The 21,223-nt window shown below is 39.8% G+C and overlaps 1 protein-coding gene across 4 annotated transcripts; it reads right to left on the reverse strand.

The window, feature by feature from the left end:
- Window positions 1–246: 246 nt before the first annotated feature.
- On the reverse strand, window positions 247–19,892 carry PITX2 (paired like homeodomain 2). 4 transcript variants are annotated; one of them, XM_024106851.3, is made up of 5 exons: window positions 18,975–19,892; window positions 15,224–15,279; window positions 14,672–14,809; window positions 3,699–3,904; window positions 247–1,576 (listed from the first exon to the last, which is right to left on the reverse strand). In XM_024106851.3, the coding sequence occupies exons 2-5, from the start codon at window positions 15,267–15,269 to the stop codon at window positions 1,013–1,015; spliced, it is 954 nt and encodes a 317-aa protein (XP_023962619.1). In that variant the 5' UTR covers window positions 15,270–15,279; window positions 18,975–19,892; the 3' UTR covers window positions 247–1,012. The 4 variants fall into 4 exon arrangements, with proteins under 4 accessions (XP_023962619.1, XP_023962618.1, XP_023962621.1 ...); XM_024106850.3 differs by having other exon boundaries at window positions 14,672–14,812; XM_024106853.3 differs by lacking the exon at window positions 14,672–14,809.
- Window positions 19,893–21,223: the final 1,331 nt, after the last annotated feature.

A 21,223-nucleotide genomic window follows, 5' to 3' on the forward strand; every position in this document is an offset into this window, starting at 1 on the left:
TTCATGGGAATAATGGAATCCTGTCTACTTTGCAGAAGTCAATCGTTCCAAGGCCAGAGTTTATTTAGCATGTAACTTTAGTGTAAGGATTTTTTGTGGGGAAATAACTGTAATTTATACGTATTACAGTAAAAATGACTGCACCGTGTTTCCAAAGAAGGGGATCCAGTGTCATCTATCAGTCAATCAGTGTGAAGTAGTTACCACTATGCAGTTAGTTCATAAAAAAAATTCCAGACAAAACTGTATGCTGTATATTTTACTCCCATGAAATAAAACACATTTTTCATGTTTGCTGAAAAGTAAAACAATAATATTGTACGAAATGTTATACACAGGGCATGTTTTACATTGCAATTTCAGAAACATCATTGCATCCACCAGAGATACTATTCTAAAACTGATATTCACACAATGTTTTTTAATAATAATATGTTAGAAACATACAGTGTCGCATTTAGTATATACATTCCCTTGCTCGCAAGCGAAAAATCCTAATCGCTTCTGTGTAACATGCTTTATTTTAAAGCCTAACCTTTAAAAACACTGTTGTGATATTACTAACAACTGCTTTTATAAAATTAATTTGACATTTCCATATATATACATCCTTTCAGTCATTTTTTATGTTAACAATGCTAAACTTAAAAAATAACAAGCTTATAGTAACATTAAAATGTCATATCATATCCAGTCAAACATTTGTCCATATATATATATATATGCATATGTAAATATATATATATATGTGTGTGTGTGTGTGTGTGTGTGTGTGTGTGTGTGTGTGTGTGTTCTTGTAACTGTTGGAAATACTCTTAGTGAAATATGTCAGAATCTGCAGGAGGTCCTTTGAAAACAAAGGGACTATCTTATTTCAGTGGTTTCATTTTCTCTTTGTTTTCTTTCTTTCTTTCGTTCTCTTTCTCTATAGTGCCCATTACTTTCTAGTATAATTTTCAGTCTTTGTGGGAAGGGGGAGGGATTCCCATTCAGTATTTTATACTTTAATATCTCACACGGGTCTGTCCACAGCGTATTGGCATGCGCTCAGGTTGGAAGCTGGGTTCTGAACACTGGCGTATCCAAAGCTGGAGTGCTGCTTGGCTTTAAGTCTCAGACTAGCCAAGCTAGAGTTACATGTGTCCCTATAAACATAAGGAGGTGTTGGAGGAGCATAAGGACAGGCTGGCGTTGGCACTGCAGAATTCAGAGAGGGATTGCTCAAGTTGTTCAAGTTATTCAGGCTGTTGAGGCTGGAACCAGGGACCCCAGTGACTGCAGAGGGCACCATGCTTGAAGACATACTCATGGATGAAATGGAATTTGGAGGGGAGAACATGCTCTGAGAAGACAGAGGGTTGACATTCATAGAGTTGAAGAAAGGAAAGCTTTTGGTGGAAAGGGAGGCAGAGGTCAGGCCTTTGGCTGCCCAGTTGTTGTAAGAATAGCCGGGGTACATATCATCGTAGGGCTGCATTAGACCGTTAAATTGTGGACCAAAGCCATTTTTGCAAAGCTCAGCCTGCTGGTTTCTTTCTCTCTTTCTCCATTTGGCTCTGCGGTTCTTGAACCAAACCTTTAAAATAAATAAATAAATAAATAAACAAACAAATAAAAGGTCAGGCGCGGTTTAATTATGCAAAAACTAAAATCACAGCACTTTGCTAACGGTGAAGGTAATACAAAAGATATCACGTGTTCCCCTGACAAGAGAATTGACCAGTGTAAAACGGGATTGCATTTTTCACTATTAGCAGACGTTTGTATTTAAAATGGTTATTCAAATCTACAACTCCCTGAAGTTCGCAAAATCGCAAAGAAACTCTCCGGGAACCGCAGTGCATACTTTAGCGATGTTTTGTTCTAGCACATTCAGACTGTGGTAGCTGCAGATCATCACATACAATATTTGTTTTAGAGCACATATTTTGCAAATTAGTTTTTCTTTTGTGATTCCGAAACACACATTCGCGCCACAAAAGACATCGCGTTTACAACATTTGCTCCCTGTCATTTTACAAACGGGAGATATTAAGTGGAAAAAAACCACACATCAAAACTGCAAATTGAATGCAAAACGCGTAGAAAACCTGCAGAATTTTGCCAGGGGAGAAAAATTATATTTCCGATTACAGATAGAGGGAAAATACTAATAAATCTCAGCAGCTCTTTTAAACTGCAAGCTCCCCATGTGCTAATCTTCAAGAACCCCCAAACTCTTATAAACAAACGTGTCTTTCTGCTTTTTGGCAAAGTTTGCCTTTTAACAACGTGCTAAATGAGATCTAAGGTCCCTCCCTCCAGACAATGGCTAAAACGTGTGCCTTTCTGCAAATCTTTCCAATCCACATCTTGGTGTCTGATTTGTCAGTCAGCCTCCTGCAAAGTTATTTTGTGTACTAGAGGCCTTCCCTGGCTCCTCTTTGTTTACACAAACGATGTTTTACATTACAAATCTCTAACTGTACAATTAATCCTTGACACTGCTTACACACAGCTATAAACCAATATCATGCCCCACTCACATTCACAAAATATTGTCAACTTAAAGCAGCAAATGTTTCTCCAGCTATCTTCACAAAACATCCATCAGTTATATTGCACTTCATGAATAAAAATATAGAGTGTGAAGTGGTTGGTAAAATTACCTTAACATTTTATAATCCGATATTTTACCCACGAGTCTACTAACCATAGACAAAGAAAGCAAAGTGACTGTTTTCAACAACAAACAGCCTAAATGAAGGAGACTACTTTTTAAAATAACAATGAGACCAGACAGATTCAAACAGTTTGCAATCCCGTTCTGCTTGAATTAATCAACAACACATATAGCCTGATTTTTTCCTCTCCCTTTTTTATATTTCTTAATTACTCACTGTATATTTCCACTTTTCAGTTTAGTCTGAAGTCTACAACTTGACTATTTTTAATTAAAATATATGTTTACTTCTAAATTTCTGTAGATTAAGTTAGTTCCTAATTTAAAACAGAGGCCTTTATTAATTTATTTAATAGGTCTAATCTAATTCTAAAGCATTTAAGACTAAATAGACTTTTCCCACAAATAAAACACGTTTTTCTGTTTACTGTATTTTTATAGAATCCTTGTACAAGTAGAGCAATAAATGAACCACGGGTATAGCAAGGATCTCTGGATTCATTTTTGGGGTCTATTTTGAGCGAAGGCCTCACAGTAATGGGATTGTATAGGATCAGGATTTGGCCCATAATCCTGATAAATCTTAGCACTGTGATAGTACCATAAATCTAAGGGGGGAAGGGTGGGGGAAGCGCTTGGGTAGTTATGAAACCAAAAGAAAGAGAAAATGCAAGGAAGGGCATGCCCCGAATGCCTATGAGGAAATAAAAGCCCTTGTGTACGTTGTGTCTTTTTCTCATTAGAGGCAGCACAGGTTGAAGCCTGTTTCAAGTTGCTTTCTTGGCTAATGTTTTCATTAGCATTTCGATCAAAAGGAAGAGAACACATTGCACAGTAAGGGCGAAACGTGCAATGCACCATATTCCAAGGAGGGAGATCATAATCTGTCTCGCTTTGACATAAATGTCTTGCTCCCTGATGCTTTTGTGCAAAGGCTCTGAAGTTTGGAACGCAAACTGAAATCGAAAGCAGCTGCAGTCGGTCTAACGCTTCCCCCACCGCCAGGCAGCATCGGGCTTTCGGCGTCTGTACCTACCCTGACTCTGGCTTCGGTGAGGTTGGTCCAGACGGCGATCTCTTCTCGGGTGGACATGTCCGGGTAGCGATTCCTCTGGAAAGTGGCCTCTAGTTCTTGCAGCTGCTGGCTGGTGAAATGAGTCCTCTGCCGTCGTTGCCTCTTTTTCTTGGAGGGATCGTCAACCCCGGCATCCTCATTTTTACTCTGCTGGTTTTTCTCTTTCTCTGTAAAAGAAGGGCACCCAGCGTTCAAAAGGCTGCTCCTTAATGCTACGAGAAAATGTGGCGATTATTTCCCTACAGAGAGAAGGCTCATTTGATTGAATTTTGTTAACCTTGTATTTACAGCTAAGATAATTAGGTGGGTATATACCCTCCCACACACACACACACACTCTACCGCATAGATCGATGTATCCGTTTCTATAGGTTATAGAGAGAGGCTATATCTGCAGATTATATAAATACAGATAGAAGATGTAGATATAATATGTATCTGTATGCACATAGTTCTGTATCCAGATAAATGGCGTTACTTGTCTGTACATATGTAGTTATAATAAACACGCACGTAGTATTTCATGGAGATAATATAGTTATAATCAGACCTTGATTCAAATACCCTTCCAAATACCAAAGGAAATGATAGTCCCTACATGTATTGTATCTCGCGCATTAAGGTTCACTGAGGCTCTGACTAAATAATTGTCCCGGTTGAATATCCTTGTTCTCGCCTTGTGGACCCTCTTTCCCCACAACTCCCCGGTTGAAGGGCGCCGAGGGGTCTCTCTCCCTTTCTCCGCAATGGGATGCTGGGGCAATCCGTAGCCAAATGGGAGCCGCAGTGAATCCCAATGCAAACCCGCCGGAGAGTCCCTGCAGAAGCAATTCATTATACGGGGGGAGGGTTTTCCCTATGCTCCCAATGAACACACAGACCGAAGGCAATCAGCCGGGCTCTGCTGCCACGAGAGACGCTCAGAGGAACCTCAGCGCGGTTTCAATTCACCTCCCTTCACTCAAGAGAAAATAAGAAGAGACTGCGGAGGAGGGGGGATCAGCAGCGAGACTGAGCTGGGGGACAGGGTGATGCAGAAGTTACCACGGGGGGTTTGTAAGCGGGGGGAGGCAGCAGGATGGGTGGGTGTAGCCGCAACCCGGGATGGACTCTCTCTTACCTGCGGCCTCGGGGCTGGAGGTGTCCGAGATGGTGTGCACCTCCAGCCGGTGTTTGGAGGAGTCCAGGGAAGAGCGAGACTGCCCCGGCGCTACAGCTGAAGCCATGACCAGTGCCGACTGGTGATGATGGCAAGAGGATGAAGAGGAGGAGGAGGAAGGTGAAGTAGAGCACAGCTTATTCCCGGCTCCCAGGCGCTCCAGGCTTAACGGATCTTTCATGAAGTTCATCGGCAAAAGAAAGCCAAATAGTTCTCTCTCTCTGTGTGTCTCTATGTATATATATATGTATAGCGATGTATATATAGATATATACACACTGCACCCCCTCTCCAAGGCGCAGCGTTGCAGAAGGCGCAGGCTCAACTCCCTGGTCCAGTGGGAGACAGAAAAGCAGCAGCGGTGGACGGCGTTCAAGAAGCAACTTGTTACCCTTTCTACTGAAAGAGTCCTAAGAAGTCTAATGTGCAAGTCCAGCCAGCCTTAGCTAAAGTCTCAAGGAAAATATACACAGAGGCGCACGGGGTTTTCTTTGTGGCGTGAAGGCAGCAGGAAGAGGGAAAAAAGACGATAAAAAAGGGAAAAAATCGACCCTATAATAATAATAATATTCCTAATAATAATGAATAACCATAGTAACCAAGTCTCCTGTCTGACACGCTAAGGCGATGGCAGTGTCAGTCAGTAAGTGTCAGAGTGACAGGGGCAGGTAGATGATATTATATCCAAGGCAGCAGCAGCAGCCCTCCCCAGCTCAGCCACTCTCTCTTGTGCACACATCTACACACAGCACCCAGGCGAGCAATGGACCCGATCAGCTCAGCCGCTTCCCTGTTTGCCCAACATCTTAAAACCAGAGGAGGCCTTCCCCGGGCAGTGATGTCACCCGACCCCTTCCCTCCCTCCTCCCCCGCCCGGGACCCGCTGCTCAGGGCAGGAATGATGTCGCTCCGGACCAATCAGGAAGCGCTAGGCGGAAGGCAGACTATAATAACCGCGACCTATCAGAGAAGCAGGGCTGGGCTAAGTAATTCACCCTGCGGGACTAGGGGCTTGTGAAACCTGCCGTGCCCAAATTGCAAGAGATTGGGTATTTAAAGGAGGTGATTCCAAACGGGGGTGAAGGCATATGTGTGTGTTGGGGAGTATGTCTATATATACCCACACATTTTTATAAATAACATTTATTAACGTTCCACAGTGATATAGGGAAACAACATACTTTGCTGGCTTCACACATTTCTACACTGAAAAACCGGCTGCTGAGGGAAAGAAGAAGAAACAAATAAAACCGAACTAATTTTAAAATTTCAACCCAAACTATCCTGGATATTACCCTAGTCTTAAAAAGCCTTTCTATAATTGCGAACAAGACAAATGGCGGGTTATAAATCCGATTTACAAACAAACAAAACCTAGATTGTCAAAGAGAAATCACTCTTTTACGCATGATCCTAGCAAGTGTTTAGTTACTATAGTCTCGTTTTACAGAATTGTTGAATAGAAACGACAACACCGAAAATACCACGCAAGTCTAAACGACCATTAATAAATCAAATAGATAATAAATTATACAGCTTTATACCAGTTTGACTAACCGATTTTTTTTGCCGAAAAATTGGTAGTTTTCGAATTATAGCAATCTTTTAAATTTTATTGGAAAGTAATAAACGAGATTCTCTCTAGCTGATCCTTACACTATATTTGTAAACCTTGACATTTCTCACTTTTCTTTTACTATCTGATTTATTTTCCTGTGATAATTTCAAAGAAAACAAAACCAAGAAAATCTCATTTTTATGCAATATATAACCATCCATCATTTCAAGGAGATTTCAAACAACTGATCACAGAGACATTTTCTAAATTCCTTTTATTTTTAGAGACCATTTTCTTTCCTGTCGTCTTGAACAAATTACTAAGTAAAACCAAAATTATCCAAAGGAAAGAGAACGGAGAAATATAGAGCAACAATGTGACTACGATGAATCAGACACCGCTAACGCCGAGATATTACGGTGATGGGCGGCAGTATAAAATCCTCCCATAGGCTGCGTCTCAGAGCGCCAACCAAGAGCTAATCTCCCTTCTACATTCTGATTTTGTTTCCGTGTCCTGCTATATTACTACAGTAGTTGTTGGTGTGAGATAGTAGAAATATGGGGAGTTCTTCAGCAAATCTCACATTGTGGAGATTGTGTGTCCTTCCATGTTGGCCACATGACTGGAAGGTTCTTCAATCAGAAGATGGGCTTGTCCCGCAGATAAAGCAAGAGGCAAATATATTTGAACCTATCCGTTTGTCTCCTTTGAATCTAGTTGCAAGAAAACACCTTATCCCAAATATTTGCAATAGGCTTGGGAGTGGGCCATAGCAGTGCCAGGGGGGTTTAAGTAGCACCCCATTGATTGGAAGAGTTCCGCTTAATGGCACGACCTAATCCAGACACCGAAGTTGTATGTGCAATTTACTAAGATTGTTCCTATACTTATAATTACTCTTCACAATTCTAGATGTCTGGGAGTTTCCCACAGATGTGACCTTTCTTAAGCCAACACAACTTCCAAGCTTCCCTTTCTTTTATTCATTTTTTGACAGGTCATTCTTATTAGCTGATGCTCTTTCTCTCAGTATTATCGCTTGCAGTCTTACTTATCGCTAAATTATACATATTACTTTAGCAGCCTGTTGGTAAAGAAGGTTAAATTAATTTACATTCTGCTCATTATCTGGTGTTTAAATGACGTGTTTTATCCCTGAGATTTGGCAAAGAATCTCTTTCCTCAGACCCCACAGCGTTTCGATGGAGACAATGCTCTTACATTTGTAGTGGATTTTAATCTGATAAGACTCTAATTTGCTTAAGTCTTTTAAATAGGGGGTTTTAAATGATTCTAGCCGTTTTCTTATTGAATTTCCTCTAATTCCCCCAAGATCATAAAGTATATGTGCAAAGTAAATATTTCCTCCCTTTGCACCGGCAGCAGATGACCTATAACTAAGTCAATATGAATCCAGCTCCATTCTGCACAATTTGTTTACTAATCATATTCCAGTTTCTTCTTAACCTCGCTGTACTACTGTGGTCCTGTACTCATAAATCCCCGAAGCCCTTGTTAATGAAAGGACTCCATTAGGACGAAACCAATGCCTCCCAGTGTCATTATTTTAAACGCAATGCTGGGACATTCCTGCGCGTTAGATTTGGAGGTTCAGAACTTCAGCAATGTAAGTTCTGTCTTTTAAAGGAAGTCCGGGAGGTGGGTGGATGGACAAAGCTAATATAACAATTGCTATTTTCTAATTCTGTATTTCAGGATTATATTGCAAATAACGGGGAAAATTAGAGAAGCACGAGACCCTTATTACCTTTACACAATTTGTAAAGGAATAAATCTCTCTCTGGTTAAAGAACAGAAGCGCTCTGGGAGAGGGGTTGGAGGAGAAAGATTACAAGGCTTCTATTTTTATCTAGGGCTTCCACTTTTATACGTGGAGTATGGGCAAAGTGTGTGTGTGTTGAGGGGGAAGAGCTATTCTTCATTTATATTTTTGAAGACGGGGCTTTTTAGTTTAGAATTGCAAACCTTTCCTTGAATCCTGGGATTTAACGAAAAGACATATGTATGGTTTGGAAACTGCAAGGCACTTATTATGCACTTTGTGGGTTCCTCTGTAATGGGATGCTATGTTGAATTCTAACTTGTTTGGTCATAAATCATTATGATTTTTTGCCTCTGTCATAAAGCTTAACGTTGGTCAATTTTGTACACAAGACTCCACATGCGCAAATGCGCGGTGTAACTCGTAGTCAGAAATGAGATTTAATGTTCTCTGATAAGAGATTGAATTCGGTTTCTTTTTCCCTCTTCCAGACAAATGGTTTGGAGGATTTTTTGGGTCTGACATAGAGCCATGCTGTTTTGTCACTGTATTAAGCAACCGATTATGCATTTTAGTCTTATTTAGTGCTAGATTTTACTGTTCAACCCTGTTTGGAAACGCCCTGCAACAGAATCCTAGGGATTGTTCTTTAGTTTAGCATGAAACGAAACGGTCAGTTCTCAACAGCTACTGTGCTATGGACTTTAACAATGGAAGAATATGAGGATGCGTGGCCAACCACGCTCCTTTTTAATGGGCATTTTTAAAAGATTATAAATTGGAAATTTTGTCTGTATGTCTGTCTCTTTAGTGTCTCTCTCCCTTCCCACAGTCTGGTCCAAATTTTTAATTAATCAAAGAACAAGAGCCCACCCCACCCTACCCTACCCTACCCTGCTTTGACGTCTTTATTGTCAGCTCTTTCCTGTTTCTATTAGTATGTCAAGAATAATTACACATGTAAGTGACTGCAAAACCATGCTTTTCTATATAGTGCACAGCACGCAGTTTTAGTGACTGTTGCGCATTTGAAATTCTGAGTTGAAGGATTAGGCGATTTATAGTTTGCAGACTCCCTTGGTTGTTAGAATATTAGGCGCTGATGGAAGAAAAAAACCTCAGCTCTGTCAAGATTCTTTTGACAAAACCCTGGACTCCCTTTGGGTTCCTTTGCTCTAGTGGCGCTAACTGGCTCTAACTCCTTCTCCTATCTGGGTTCCAGATAATAGATCAAATGGGTCCCCTTGTAAAAATCTGAATTGTGTTAAAGAATCACCAGAGATATTTTTTTATATAGAACCTTCCTAAAGAATTTGAATAGAATCATTGCTGGGTCCCAGTTATGAAGCATCTCCCGGAACCTAATGGGCTATCTTAGATCCATTTCTACCTGAACATGTGTGTAGTGGAGGGTTGGAGTGGGGGGAAGTAGGAATAGAGACATATTCAGGTATAGTCAGAAGGGAAGACTACAGTCACTTATTTACAGTACTGTGATTAAAACTCCACCATTGCTTCGCCCCCTGTCCTTTCCCCGCCCCAGCCATGAGGGTAGCTAACATTCGGCATTAGTTGTCATGGTGACCATAAATCAGATAAATCCAAAAATACCCACCTTTAATCTGAGATGAAGTTTTTATTTCCCTAGCGAAATAATATTTTAAAAGCTGTCAGCTGACCAAAAAAACCCTCAACCTAATTGTAGGAACCCAAGTAATACATTACTGCTAAAGGTTTAAATTAAAATGTCAGAAGTTGTTTATTTTTTAATTCTGGTAGAATCTTTGGTTCTCTTTAGATTCCGGATCCTCACAACCTCTGTGCAATGGGGATTTCGGAAAGGGTGAAACAAACAAACAAACAAACAAACAAACAAACAAAACAAAAACCCAGCACCTTTGATTGTGGGCAGATTTTCTTCTGCACGGTTTCTTGCACTTTCCACTGAAAGAGCTAGTGCTGGCCACTGTCAGGACAGGATACCAGAGTAGATATCAGACCAGTGGTTTGATCCATTATGGTAAATCCTATGTTTCCTGATCATTTGTAACCGTTAGGCGGGGGGGGGGGGGGGAGAAGGGGCTACAAATTCTGCACAGATTTAAATTGATCTCTGAATGAGAGAAAGAGAGAGGGAAAGAGAGAGCGAAATCTTGACACAGGAGCTCAGCTGACCTGCTTAGCTGGGTACTGCTGTGTTTGCAAGACATACTGCAGGTATTTATTTTCCCACTTTTGCCTTCATCTACTATAAGATCATTGTTTCTAGACGTAATACTCTCCTAAATGGATAAATTAGTTCTTATGTAGAGTCTCCAGCTAGTCCTGTTGTCTTTTACCTTTGGCTTGTTGTCTTTCGCCTATCTTGGATTACCGGGTATTCTCCTAGATGAAGAGCCATTAATTACCCATTCAGTCAATATTAGGAAGACGACAAAGCTTTTTACATAGGATTAAGAAGACATCAGATTGTTCCATTAGTATATTCCTCCTCACGAATAAGCTTTCGTTATACATTTAGTTTTCCCTGGGGTCAGTCTAACAACTGCTGCATCTATTATTGTCAGACGACGACGACGACGGGAAAAAAAAAATCAAAGGAACAATAAGTAACTTTTAATTCTGATTTTGCAGAGAATATTTGAAGGGAAACTTAAATTTGGGGTAGGGGCTGCTATAGTCGCATTGCCCCTGGAGAGAGACTCAGTCCCAATCAATTGCGGAAACACTGAAATGTAGTATATGACCAGAGTGTGTTGCTGATTTAGAAACTGGAAACCTCATTTCTCTTCCTTCAAAGGCTCCCACCTTCACTGTTCAGCTCCCAGTCTCTATCTTAGTCCTAGGCCTTCCTTTGCTCTTTTAGGACTCTCTTTCTTTCCCAGGCCAGATGCTTTTCTTTTATCTTACGCAGGTCTTTCTTCTTCAGGTTTCCCTCTTTCCTTCTTCTCAAGGTTATTTTCTCTGATTCCCTCTAACTGGCCAGGCTGCTGTTAGGAAGCCAAATGCCAATGGTTTCTCTACCCCTTTTTGGACACGGTTGCCATCCTAAATTACACTTTGGTACTGAAACTGTTCAAGCAGCACACTGTACTTCCTGGCATGCAGACTTAGCTACGGTGACATTTTGGTGGTCTCAGGTGGCTTTTCCACAATATCTGCACTGGCAGTGCCCCTGAAATATGTATCTCGCTGAACTAATAGGATACAGAGATTTTCAGTTAGGCTGGGATCCGGTTGAATATCCATCCATCTATCTATTAGCCATCCACTCACACACCTACATTAGGATAGCTGTTGATACTGGGTTCTTATAAGAAACTAGACTATGAGTGGAGGGGCGACAGAGGGCTCCCAAGTTTGCATAGTTAGCTTTAAACTTGTGTAAAAATAAGTGATAAATATCTTCTTTAAACAGTGGTGTACCTAACTTTGCAGGGGAATATGTACATAAAGATGAATGAGTGGGGGATTTTCTAAAAGTGATCTTAAATTATTGATTATTCAGCCGCAAATAATTAAACAAGTTTAACTAATCAATTTGCGATGTTGAGAGCGATGGAATAACGCAACATGTTATTTCAACATTATATATTATGAGCCTGCTATTCAATGACTGGGTTATTAATTACGTAACATGATTTCTAAAGTGGAATTTACTAAACGATAAATAATTATTGCATATACTCAGCATGCCCTATCAAAAACGCCAGGGCACCGCACAGAAATTAAAATAAAATAATAATAAACAGTACTTATAAAATGTAATGTTTGTGGCGGTGTGCGTCCCTCCTGACCCCCCCTCCCCTCGCACTACACAGTTTTAGTAGTTTTATGTGGTTTGTCACTAAGAAATACTTTTCCTATATTCCATGTTATGGCTAAATATAAGATTAGAATATTTGCATTTGAAATTATTTGTAGCAAGAATATTTTCATGACTGTGTACATTCCCATTTATTTTAATAAAGCCTTTATTTTCTGCTGAGCTATGAAAATGTTCAGCACTTGCAGAAACTCAACAATCATTTGTATTTTGTAGGCTTTCTTACTGTGATTTCCCCCTCTTACGTATCTTTTTTCTCCAAAGTCACAGTGACCTCAACAGTAATTGTACAAAAGAAACTATGGCAGGATATGCTCCTAAAGAATAATTGTTTCGTGTCTCTGACACCTGACTTGATTTGTTAAAAGTAAATGACATAAAAGATGAAGTTGCTGCATTTCCTTCTAACCAGGCGATACAAAAACAAGGTGGAATAAAAGATTTAAAACAGAAAACGAAAATAAAATAATTCAGCTAAATAAAGAAATATACGGTTTATATTACTTTCAAATAAATCATCCTAACAACTGAGGACATTTCGGGAGTTATAATTGTTCATTAGGTATTAATATAACGGTCTGTATTTATACATAGCTCCATGTAGAACAAATTCCATGAAATATTACCATTTAAAAATTCCAAAAAATTGCCAACAAACTCAAGGTTTTCAGCATTACTTCAACACATATTTTAATTAATGGTATTAAATATGTTTGGATAGCAATTTCCCCTTCAGTCTGAAGGGTAAAAAATAGACTTATCGATATTGCACTAGGCAGGAAATTTTACATGTAATACAATAATCCGGACTCATAATTAATGGCTAAGAAAATAACCATTTGTTTCTCAGCAAGGGAAGTAAAAGCTACCATGTCATAGAGCATATGTGGATATTATTTTTATAAATACTTAGAAGAATAAAACTGGCTTGTAAGGACTCATAAATTTATTGTAGCAGAAAGGTCCCCACTTTCCCATTAGCTCGTGCCATAGTCTTTGATTAAGACCACCTGTTCATTGAGGGGAAAAAAAAGGTGAAGGGTAAAAAGGCCTTTGTTATTCTCAAACCATATATAAACCAATGTCATCCTTCCTCTCCACATTATTTAATAGCTATTACGTGTGGATGAAAAAGTGCAAAACACTGATAAACCTTATTTGTGTACAATTTAATATCATGTATTTTTTCGGGATGACAAATTATTGGGTCATAATTCTTTAGGGTTTGGAATTGTCTCTAATCTTGGTGTTTAACTATCCTCTGGTCTAATAATTTATTTTTATAAGGAGCTCTCAAACAGTGATTAAAACTTCCAAACGGGGAATGGGGGAACGAACAATTGCAAATCACTGGATGTTATCTGAGAAATATTAAGCTATTTAGCCAAATAGGGTTAATACTATATTCTTACAAGTAAGTGTTTAACTACAAGACCAGGAATACTTACATTATTAGTTCAGTCCAGTTTCCTGTACTATTTATTCACTTTAATATACAGTATTTTATTTAAACAAAATTATTCTCCTCTTGGATTAAATAGGAACTTGAAATAGAGATCTTGTTTTCTTCTTTGTAATATGTTTGCATTGATGTTTTTCTTTACTACATTTTGTATTCACATATTAGAGCCACTAAAACTTGAATCAAAAAGGGGGTGGAGAGATCCTCCTACAGTGGAAGCTAAAAGGTTTCCTGTGCCCCCCCCTTTTTTTAAAGAAAAAAGCCATTTCCGATACTTAACGGAGATAGTTACCAAACATGTTTCTTATTTTGAACTTTTAGCAACAATTTTTATTGTGAACTTTAATTTAAAAAAATGCTGACGCAAACACTTCCGATTAGGTACACAAAGAGAACATTTTAAAGCACAGCAAAAATGTGCATTGAAAGGGTCGCATCAAAAGGAGGCCGATACAGCCCGACAGTCCACTCGACAGATCCTGCCTGCACTCCTTACTCAGGCAACCCCGCTCCCCTCCCCCTTTCGAACTCCGTGGGAAGTATTGCCTTAGCAAAAAAAAAAAAAAAAATAGCGCACGAGCTGGCCCTGAAAGTTGTTATTTACAACGTGCACTCTGCTCTTTGCACGGGGAAAATACCTCGCGAAGAATATCCATTTTTAATTGCGTTGCACGCCCCACAGCAAAAAACCTGGACCCAGTTAACTTTCAAGGAAGGGGGCTGCATTGTCCAGTTTCCCCCATTTGTTACTTCTCTGTGCAGTGGCGCAGATGTACAGCAGCAGAGGTCGCTGTTGGACCACGTTTTAGCTCAGGACCGGCCTACCTTCCCAAACAAGAGCTCGAGAGAGAGAGAGAGTGTGGAGGATGTGAAAGGAGTCTGGGAAACTTCCTCTGCATGTCCCCTATCCAAATAACAACCAAGACACTTTTCACTAGAATCCAACCAGGACAGGTCACTGCACACCTGAGACAAGCCCTTTGGCTTTTAGTTAAAAAAAAAAAAGGAATGAACAAAGAGGGAACAATTAAGCATCCAACCTGTTGGAGTCTCTCTTCCCCTTCTCTCACTCACATGTGATAGGGTGAGTGATAAGAAGGTGACTGGGACTGAAGGGAGGCGGCCTGGGGGGCTCTCGCTTACCGTTGGCGCTGGGATGCTGCCTCCCGAAAAGCTTGCTGCTGGTTGCCTCTTTCCTGCCCTCTGGAGAGTCACTGAATTCCCCCTTTTTAATATCAGAGTCTTTGGAGAAAAGACATTCAACTGTAGAAGGTTGCACCCCTACTAGAGAGAGGACGAGAGGGAGAGAAACAGAGAGGAGAGGTTGTCAAACGTAGAACTCTGCCAAAGCACCATCACTGTGAACATTACAGTCCGCGTGAATTTCACCGCAGTACAAATAATTTAAAAGTCCAGAAAATATTTATCTTCAATTTTGTTGACTATTATAGTATCAGCTCTCTGCATAGAGAGAAAATAATATTTGATCAATCTGCACATCAGTATTTGTAAATTTAATATGTGATTATAAAAATATACGCGCATATTTTGCTCTCTCTCTCTCTCTCTCTCTCTCTCTCTCTCTCTCTCTCTCTCTCATACGGATAATACACAAACATTTACATTCGAATAAACCACTCTTCTGCCTACATAAATAATATGTCCATATGAATCGATCGGAAATATTGTCCTTACCTAATTGAACACAAGCCGATACTAGCTTACGACAGTTGGACTCCATCACCCGTTATCTGTAAAACATAAAATTTATTGGATTTTATTTTAAAAATGCTTACTTAAGAAAAATCAAACCTCAAAGGAGCAGTGCTGTAGTCAGTGTGAAGCATGTTGCTAACATATTTTCGTAACGATTTTTAAAAAATACATTAAAAAAATCAGAATCAAGTTCACCTATTTTTCACTCCGAAAGGGACACACTGGTATTAAAGGGCAGTCATAATGATCACAATGATCAAGGCGATCAAACATTTCTGCCTTTACTCCCTTTAAAGAGTCGCGGAATTTATTTGTGAATGGCGAACGGACTTTTGTAAACACTTATCTACTATTTTAAAACTTTGCAACCAAACTTTTCCTTAGCACATTTTAACCCGGTTGTTTGTTGATTCATAATTTGCTCAGAGGATAGAATACCTGGCATGTACAAACTGAATTTAAATTAGACGGTAACATTTGATGCAGCAGATTTAGCTTTCCTATAAGTAGCACAAAAGGGGCTTCACACTTTCAAATAATCATCTACTTTAAAATAATGTAAGGTTACTAGGGGGTATTACAACCCTGCGCTAGGCTCAATTTCATTCCATTGTATCTTTCTCTGTAGTACGTTCTAAAGGCTACCACGGCCCCCTTTGGTCTAGGAAACCCTCATACCCCATTGTGCTCTGCTCTCTGTTCAGCGAGGTTCAAACAGTAAACCAAGCACCAATGGAGTAGTTGTAGTTAAGAGCAGGTAAAACAGAAGCACGAGCAGACTGCAGAAGTGTATCCTAGAGAGAAAATCATTTGTATTCATTAAGGATACGCCGCTGATTACACGTGCTGCCTCCCTGTCCTGGGGAAACCTGACAATGCGAGCCATGAGCGTCCTCTTTCTAATCTAGCTGGCCAGGCAGTGGGAACCCGGTCTGTGACAGTTTAGGATCCCCAGCCTGAGAGCACTTGCTGGTCGCGGCAGGAGGTGCGCCTTCGCTATCCCTGTGCCAAAGAGCAGCAGTTTGGCTGCTCCAGATTTAGTGATTCTGCAGTAAAATCACAGGATTAGTGCCTGATTGAGATGTCTGTTCGTGAGATATTACAAAATTCATTATCACAGCTCTCTACTAACTCGATATGAAGTAACACAGATGGGATTTTATTAGTCCAGGCTTCAAATGTTTACTTATGATAATTTCTGGGGAAATTTGCATGTCATCATCATTTCGGTAATCTTTTCTTTCGTTCCTTCTTCTTCTTCTTCTTTTTTTTTATTGTCTGAACTGGGTGAATTATTAGCTAGTGCCTAAAATGCCGCAGAATGGCGTTTACAAACATTTTTGATTACATAAATAATAATAAAATAACAAAATAATAATAATAATTAATAATCTACATGAGTATGGCTGAACCAACCAACATTCACATTTTCCAACGCAGTTTGCAGCTCTGTAAATAACACGGATTTTCTCCTAGGAAGTGAGAATTAAAAAATAAAAAATAAAAAAAAATGGTCAAGGTATGTTTCTCAGGACATTTCTGAGTCTTATTATTACGCAGGAATTGATATTCAAAGCCAAAGAAGGATTTAGGAAGAACTCTGATCTGTATTACATGCTCCTTCCAATCGCTGGGCCTAGTATATGTGCTGTGGCTAAATTTTTGGAGAAGGCAATTAAGAAAACCTTAATTCCTCTCTGATGGTCCTTAAACCGGCTCTGTCAAGACAAGCCTTGCATGACAAATTCAGTTGCCTTGCCTCTTCGCTTTCCTTGATGGCTAATTTATCTAACAAATTGAGATGCACAACTTTTTTTTTTTCGAATGGGAAGTTTTTCTCTCCCCTCAAATGCTGCTGTCCTGGGATGAATCTATTTTGTTAGACAGGATTATTACTCTCCTGGCTTCAGCCGCTCAAATCCCAATCACACCGCTGATTTTAATTTTCTCTCTTTTAATTTTTATAAGAAATCTCAACAGGGAAATGGCATAAAAGAAGAGGCAATTTTCCGTTGACTACAGAAATGACAACGCTGAATCATTTAGTAGTGGCTTTGCTCTCCCCTTTGGTTTTTATTTTAATTTCTCCTATCCACTTTGTCACTTTCAAACTATTTAATTATTTTTATAAATGAAAACAAATAGCAAACTCATGGACGGTTGAAGTATTTTCTTTTTCTTGGATTGCTGGGGAAATTCAGTTAATTAACTTAATTTAAGTGCTCCGAGCACTTAAACTATAGCTGACCTGGATTAATAATAAGCAATATCAGGTGAGTTTTACACATTGGTGTTATTTTAGAAACAAATTAATCTGAGGCCCTGGCAAATATCTTGCAAATCATATGCAAATAGGGTGACCAGATGTCCCGATTTTATAGGGACAGTCCCGATTTTGGGGTCTTTTTCTTATATAGGCTCCTATTACCCCCCACCCCGTCCTGATTTTTCACACTTGCTGTCTGGTCACCCTATATGCAAAACATTTTAATATCACAGAACTACCGGTCATAATTTGGAGTTAGTAATTTTTGTAATATGGTAGGTGTTATTGTAGGTGGTTCATAAACGAAATCGGTGCTTAATTTAAGGCCTAATCCTGTAATCTTTATTCACTCGAATAATCCGTAGTGAGTCCCAGTGACTGCTCTCGTGAGTAAGGGTTACTTGAATAAATAAAGAATATTTCCTTATACTGGAAATACAAACAAGCCTTGCTATTTACAGTCTAGTAAACACAACGATTTAGATTATTTCTATTGTATTAATATTTCTTGAAGGTTATATGTAAGGCTATTCATTTATCGGCACACACATTACACTTTTTCATGTAAAGCATATGCAATTCCTTTGTGCATAACACTCTTTTACTTCCCAGATATGCAATTGTCTGAAACTAGGTAAAAATCTTAAAGCTTTAGGTGACTTCTTTCCCTAACTTGATGTAAGTTTCCTTATAGTAAATGATGTCCTTAATTTAAAAAAATAATGTTCTGGAATGCTGCGTCTAGGAAAGAAATTAAGGTACGCATAGTTAGAGAGGAAGCGATCCACAACATTTTCATTTTATTTTGGAGGGGGAGAGGGAAAAAAAGCACGGTGAGGAATGTAATCGAGGCAATATTTTCCCTCCACAAACAACGTACAGTTAATAATCTAACTAATTAACAGTAAAATAAATTAAAATAAACAGTAAAAACGCACTAATTTAAAAGCAGTTTTAAAAGACACAATTTTTAAATCGTGACCAATCTGAGCTGATCTAAATAATTAAACTCTCTTCTGCAAAAGGGCCTGTCTCGCAGGTAGTATTCTCAAGGCCTCATTTAATAGCTGGATTTTTTCCCCTAGGCAAAACATTAGAAGCCTTTAAAAAAAAACCACCCCACCCTTAGTGACTTGACTCTTTTTATCTCTTGAACGTCCCTCCAGATGTATTAACGTGAAGTAGGTAGAGGAAGGTTCAGTGAGATGCACCGTTTTCCCAGACAACTCACGATCTTCTCTATTGCCATTGAACTGCCCTCATCGATCATTATTGCCATGACTGAAAAACAGTGTAAAGTCCCCAGAACGGCTCGACTCACGTCTGTCTGGAACGGCCCTAGCTCGCGAAAAGAGACATCAGAGAGTCCCACAAATCACCGATCGGGGAGGATCCCCGCACAGTGGAACCAATTCTCAGACTCGCATTATCTCACATCCCAGGGAAGGATGGGCCTCCACTTACCGGCTACCAGTTGAGCTTTCCACCCCGTTATTCTTCCTTCTCCTCCTCGAGATCGAGCAAATCCTGCGGGCTGGCTTGACTGCAGCGCCAGCGACGCGGGGGCAGAAGTAATAAAGGATCCAAACGAGAGCGCAGGGTTCCGTGGAGGGGGGCGGCGGAGGGCTAGTGTATTCGCTGTGGGATCGGAGATCTTCCTGTGTCTGACTCGCTCTTTCTTTTACTCTCCGGCTCCCTCTCTCTCGCCCCCTCTCTGCACTGGGAGCGACGTGACGTCAGCAGAGATTCCACCAAACTCACTCCACCGAGGAGCGGAGCCGAGGGGGAGTGCAGGGGGCAGTGGAGCTGGGGAAGGGGAGGCAGAGGCAGCGATACACAGAGGGGAGCTGCGCGGGGAAGGGGGGGGGGCGGGATACAGAAAGAGCCAGGCAGAGGGACACATAGACAAGAGAAGCGGGAAGAAGGGAGATAATAAAATAGAGTCAGGCTGTAGAAGAGAGACAGACACCGAATAAGAAACCGGAGTGAAGGCAGGGCAATTAAGAGCAGGATCTACATTACCTCTATGCTATATTAGCATTTGTATGTTTGACACACACGCGCGAAAATCGAAATGATGAGGCAGGAAAGGATGAAGAGTAACAGAAATTCAGAGAAAAAAAACCTGAAAGTCTGTGTGTGTATGTGTTTGGGGGAGTGGGAAAAAGAAAAAAAACAGGAAAGGGGAAGAAGAAACAAGCAAAGGAAGAATAGTTAGAGCTAAAGAAGAAAACCGAGGTGTGTGTGTGTGTGAGAGAGAGAGGGGTCTGTGTGTGCTTGCTCGAGAGAAAGAGAGAGAGAGAGAGAGAGAGAGAGAGATGGGGTGGGAAACGCAGCGCTGGAGAAGTCTGTGCAAAGGTCCAGGTCATTTTGCTCTCGCTCAGGACTGTTCCACTAGTTCAAAGTCAACTCGGACCAGACTGAAAAACACATTGCGGCTCCCAGTGTGCAGCTGGGAAGGGGAGGCACTGGCCAGTTTTAATGAAGGGATTGCGATGTACAAGACTCCGAAGCTCATTTAAGTCTAGAATTTCCTTTGCTGTAGATGCACCCAACAAGTTCACATAAGGTCGCTGATATCTCATTTTTTAAAATGACGAGGTTAAGGGTTCTGCAAGAACGGTATTACCCCCGCAATATTGTGCTTATCTAGATATTTACATTTGCTTCTGAAAATGTGTGCTACTGTAGGAAGCTATAGATAGAGGGCAAGAACAACTGCCTGGCTATTTAAATGTAATGTTTTGTTTGTCATTAGGAAAGAACATAGGTATTTGTAAACTTTATTTGTATAGGCTCGCTAGTAAAGTGCTATAAAAATCGGACATATGTACTACTCGGTGTGAAAGGTGATTACAAACAAACATTGTGTGCGATATTTTTTATATCCTTAGGTTTTTTGCACACACACACACGTATATATATACTTATGAGAAACAACTGTAGTTATTTGAAATTCCCGTTTAACGTTTGATATTCGTAATACATCGTTTAAGGAAACAATATAATATCCAAAACATTAAGCTGAGTTTGTATCACCATCCATTGAAATTCGATTTTATTGAATTCTCTGTATTTTTTAAAAAAGTACGACGCGGAAAGTATATATTTAAACCAGACAAATGATTTACTTTCCTGCTGAATATTTTTAGTGACTTCCCGTATATAGCTGCACTACTTGAAAAAATACATATTTGTTTTCATTACTTCTGACGATGCATATAATACGTTTGTGTGAATTTTCTTGAAGTATTTCATGTTTTGAATTAGTTTTAGTTAGTACTAAATGTGGTAGTAATTTTTGAGGATGAAAGCAAATTACTCTAAAAATGGCTAAGAGCTGACAAAGTAATTTTATGGAAAGGGTTATCCTCTTTCGCTACTAAAGAAACTGAACTGCATTCTAACATCATCAAGAATTTATGACGCGGGTAGAAAATCTATTTAAACGCTAAGTGTTGTCCATTTAAACACGCCGCAAACAAATTGATTTACTTGAAAGAAATCAAAATGCATGTGTATGAGTTCTCTTTACAAAAAAAAAAAAAAATCTGTTCTTGGTACTCTGGATTTCTGTCCTTGGGACTGGTATGCTAATTTAATACAAGTTTCTCAACCAATCTGAAGAAGAAACAGAAGAGAGGAAAATCCACTAGAGTTCACCTAAAATTGTGCTGTCGATGAAAAATATTCGGATCGGTCCTCACAACCTT

Source organism: Chrysemys picta, chromosome 5 (assembly GCF_011386835.1).
Source record: "Chrysemys picta bellii isolate R12L10 chromosome 5, ASM1138683v2, whole genome shotgun sequence".
Classification (NCBI taxonomy): Eukaryota; Metazoa; Chordata; order Testudines; family Emydidae; genus Chrysemys; species Chrysemys picta.

Bases quoted from the DNA above. Each gene is read 5' to 3' on its own strand.
- PITX2 (XM_005287930.4), bottom strand. From the start codon at position 5,086: ATGAACTTCATGAAAGATCCGTTAAGCCTGGAGCGCCTGGGAGCCGGG. The intron at 3,905-4,857 runs GTAAGAGAGAGT...CTTCTTTTACAG, and splicing joins CTCCAGCCCCGAGGCCGCAG to AGAAAGAGAAAAACCAGCAG. The intron at 1,577-3,698 runs GTAGGTACAGAC...TTTATTTTAAAG, and splicing joins TCACCGAAGCCAGAGTCAGG to GTTTGGTTCAAGAACCGCAG.